The sequence below is a fragment of the Notamacropus eugenii genome, chromosome 2 (assembly GCF_028372415.1).
Source record: "Notamacropus eugenii isolate mMacEug1 chromosome 2, mMacEug1.pri_v2, whole genome shotgun sequence".
Lineage (NCBI taxonomy): Eukaryota > Metazoa > Chordata > Mammalia > Diprotodontia > Macropodidae > Notamacropus > Notamacropus eugenii.
This window is the reverse complement of record NC_092873.1, coordinates 462,166,773-462,170,773: the sequence shown is the minus strand read 5'-3', so window position 1 is coordinate 462,170,773 and position 4,001 is coordinate 462,166,773. Positions and strand designations below refer to the sequence as shown.

The window sequence follows — 4,001 nt, the reverse complement described above, 5'->3', positions numbered from 1 at the left end:
AGCAGCCGTGCAGGTCCCTCCACCCACAGGTGACACGGGTCGGTGAGAGAGTCTCTTTGGCGGGTCAAGAGGGGAGTGGGGTGCCCCCATAACTCAGGCCCCCTCGGGAGGCAGAAGCTGAGGCAGTGGCAGACCAGGGCTCCCCAAGCAGGCAGGAGCCTGGATCCATTGTTGAAGGTCTGTGCATAAACCCCCTGAGGGAACTGAGCCTGAGAGGCGGCCCTGCCCTGACCTGAGCACCTGAACTTAATCTCACACTGAATAGCAGCCCTGCCCCCGCCAAAAGCCCTGAGACTGGGCAGCAGCATTTGAATCTCAGACCCCAAGCGCTGGCTGGGAGGATCAGGAGATGAGGTGGGTGTGAGTAGAATATTCAGAGGTCAAGTCACTGGCTGGGAAAATGCCCAGAAAAGGGAAAAGAAATAAGACTATAGAAGGTTACTTTCTTGGTGAACAGGCATTTCCTCCCTTCCTTTCTGATGAGGAAGAACAATGCTTACCATCAGGCAAAGACACAGAAGTCAAGGCTTCTGTGTCCCAGCCCACCCAATGGGCTCAGGCCATGGAAGAGCTCAAAAAGAATTTTGAAAATCAAGTTAGAGAGGTGGAAGAAAAGCTGGGAAGAGAAATGAGAGACATGAAGTCAAAGCATGAACAGCAGATCAACTCCCTGCTAAAGGAGACCCCAAAAAATGCTGAAGAAAATAACACCTTGAAAAACAGGCTAACTCAATTGGCAAAAGAGGTTCAAAAAGCCAATGAGGAGAAAAATGCTTTCTTTTTTTTTTTTTTTGCCTGTCAGAAATGTCATTTATTACAGAGGTCAGAAGAGTGATCACCAGGGATAGTCACTGTGGGGGGAGGGGGAGATCTGGGCTCCAACACTGATTGGAGGGGAGGAATTCAAGGCTGGGGAGAATCAGGGAGGGGGTGCCCACTTGCCCCAGCCCCATCTAATGCCTCCTGATTAAGGGGTCCCCCTGTCTGCCAAGCCTCCCCCCTATTTCCAGTTTTAGGAGGAGGCTGGGTAGAGGGTGTAGTATGAATGGGTCAGGTTCAGGCTGAGGCTGGGGGGAGGGGGAGGAAAGGTCCCCCCCTTTCACATGCACTCACAATACTGATCTCCTGGACGGTGAGAGGAGGTGGGCATCCCCTTTCCCCCCACCCGGTTATAGGAGGAAGGGGTTAGTGTTAGGGGGTGGGGGTCCTGGGGGCATCATGGGAGGCAGGCCAGGCCCCCCACCCAGGGGTGAGATGAAGGCCGGTGGGGCCCCAGGACCAGGGGGCACAGGGCTGAGACGTAGCTGGTTCAGAGTGAGCGTGGCTGGAGGTGGAGGTTGGAAAGGATTGGTGAGGGACGGACCGGTGGTTGTGCCAGGTGCTCCAGTTGGCAGGAAGGGGTTGGAGGCCTTGGGTCCTGGGGGGGCAGGCCCTGGCCAAGTCACCAAAGAGTCAAGGTCCACGAGGGCAGCATTGGGTCCCAGGAAGGACTCTGGTGTCTTCTGTGTCGGGGGTGTGGGGGCTGGTGGCACTGTGGGTGGGGGGCTACCCACAGCCTCTGCCAGGGAGCCCCCAACCCCACTGAGGTCAAATGCCCCGGGGCTCCGTGCAAGGACCTCTCCCGCCAGAAGCTCCAGTTCCCCGGTGCTGCTGCCTGAGGCAGGCAGTGCTGTCTGAAGGCGATCAAAGTCAGAGAATTCATCCGGCTCTGCATCGAAGCCTCCAGTCGCTGGGGTGCCATTAGTGCTGGGCTTGGCTGGGGAGCCTCCCCACGGGTCTGAGAAGGCTGGTGCTGGTGCCCATGGGTCAGCAGTGGTGGATGGGCCACTGACTGGGGCCCCACTTGGGCCATCAGCTCCCCCCCAGGGGTCTGGGGTCCCCTCCTCTCCAGCAGGGGGAGCAGGGGACCCCCCCCAGGGATCAGCTGCAGGGCCTGGGGATGGGGTAGGTCTCCAGGGGTCCCCAGAGGCAGGGGTGGGAGCCGGACCCCCCCAGGGGTCAGCTGAGGGTGGGACAGGGGGTCCTGGGGGCCCCCCCAGGGGTCAGAAGGTGGGCCAGCTGCAAGGACAGGACCACCCCAGGGATCAGAGGAGGGTGGGGGGGCTGGGGCTGTGAAGACATCAGCCAGATCCATGAGAGACGACTCCTCCTTGCCCCCAGTCTCTCTCTTGCTTTCCTCAATGGCCATCTGCAGTCTCAGGTCATCGCCCGACGAATCCGCTCCTCCTTGTCATGCTCCTCCCGGCTCAAACTAAGGTCCAGCTGGAGCTGGACGTCATCCTCAGGGCCACAGGGTGGGGGCTGGTCAGCCTCTTCCTTGCTCATGGCCAGGGCCAGCTGCAAACTGTAGCTCCTCCTCCCCACTACTCTGGGGCCAGGCCTGCTCTGCCTCTGGGGGCGCCCCAGACCCCACAGCTGCTGAAGATGCCGTGGCCGTCTGGGCCAGCTTCTCCTTGGTCTTGAGCACGTGGGCTCGCTCCTCCCGCAGGCGGTCCTCGTCCCGCAGCAGGGCCACCAGCTGCTTGGCCTTCTCCCGCACGTTGATGCCCTGGTCCTTGCCGTCCCTGTCCACGTACTGGAAGTCCTTCAGGGTCTGCACCGCGTACATGTTCTCCTTGCACTGCTGGGACACGCGCTCTGAGCCAGTCTTGATGAGGTACTCCATGAGGGTCATAGCCTTGTACACGTGCCTCCAGTTCTTGCCGTGGTCGTTGAGCCGCTTCCAGATCATGCTCATGATCTCAGAGAAGGCGACCATGTTGTAGGTGAGGTCAGCGATCTCGGACAAGAGCGAGCTCGAGGGCCCCCAGGGGTCATTGCTGGTGGCCTCCCGCACCTTGATCTCCACCTCCGAATAGTTGTGGACGATGTTCTTCATCTGCGGGCGCAGCAACGAAGTCGACATGGCTGCGGGGCTGCCCCTGGGGCCGCGGGAGGGGGCCAGGGAAGGGGGAGCTGGTCACCGCATCCTGGGAATACTCGGGCTCCGGCTCCCGGGAGGGGGCGGGGGACAGCTGCCGAGCGCAGGGGAAGCGGCCAGGAAGAGGATGGCCGGAAGCAGAAGTCCGAAAAATGCTTTCAAAAGCAGAATTAGCCAAATGGAAAAGGAGATTCAAAAGCTCACTGAAGAAAATAGTTCTTTCAAAATTAGAATGGAACAGATGGAGGCTAATGACTTTATGAGAAATCAAGAAATCACAAAACAAAACCAAAAGAATGAAAAAATGGAAAAGAATGTGAAATATCTCATTGGAAAAACAACTGACCTGGAAAATAGATCCAGGAGAGACAATTTAAAAATTATGGGACTGCTTGAAAGCAATGATCAAAAAAAGAGCTTAGACATCATCTTTCATGAAATTATCAAGGAAAACTGCCCTGAGATTCTAGAACCAGAGGGCAAAATAAATATTCAAGGAATCCACAGAACACTGCCTGAAAGAGATCCAAAAAGAGAAACTCCTAGGAACATTGTGGCCAAATTCCAGAGTTCCCAGGTCAAGGAGAAAATATTGCAAGCAGCTAGAAAGAAACAATTCAAGTATTGTGGAAATACAATCAGGATAACACAAGATCTAGCAGCTTCTACATTAAGGGATCGAAGGGCATGGAATAGGATATTCCAGAAGTCAAAGGAACTAGGACTAAAACCAAGAATCACCTATCCAGCAAAACTGAGTATAATACTTCAGGGGAAAAATTGGTCTTTCAATGAAATAGAGGATTTTCAAGCATTCTTGATGAAAAGACCAGAGCTGAAAAGAAAATTTGACTTTCAAACACAAGAATGAAAAGGTGAACAGCAAAGAGAAGTCATAAGGGACTTACTAAAGTTGAACTGTTTACATTCCTACATGGAAAGACAATATTTGTAACTCTTGAAACTTTTCAGTATCTGGGTACTGGGTGGGATTACACACACACACATGCACACACACATGCACACACACATAGAGACAGAGAGCACAGAGTGAATTGAAGAGGATGGGATCATATCTTAA

General features: G+C 54.8%; 1 protein-coding gene across 1 annotated transcript; it reads right to left on the bottom strand.

Annotated features, from left to right (window-relative positions):
* Positions 1-774: 774 nt before the first annotated feature.
* Positions 775-2,920, bottom strand: LOC140529639 (epsin-1-like). Its single transcript, XM_072648435.1, is given in 4 exon segments — positions 775-2,030; positions 2,033-2,211; positions 2,214-2,343; positions 2,345-2,920. Coding segments are annotated over 4 exon segments (1,731 nt in total). The 5' UTR covers positions 2,906-2,920; the 3' UTR covers positions 775-1,169.
* Positions 2,921-4,001: the final 1,081 nt, after the last annotated feature.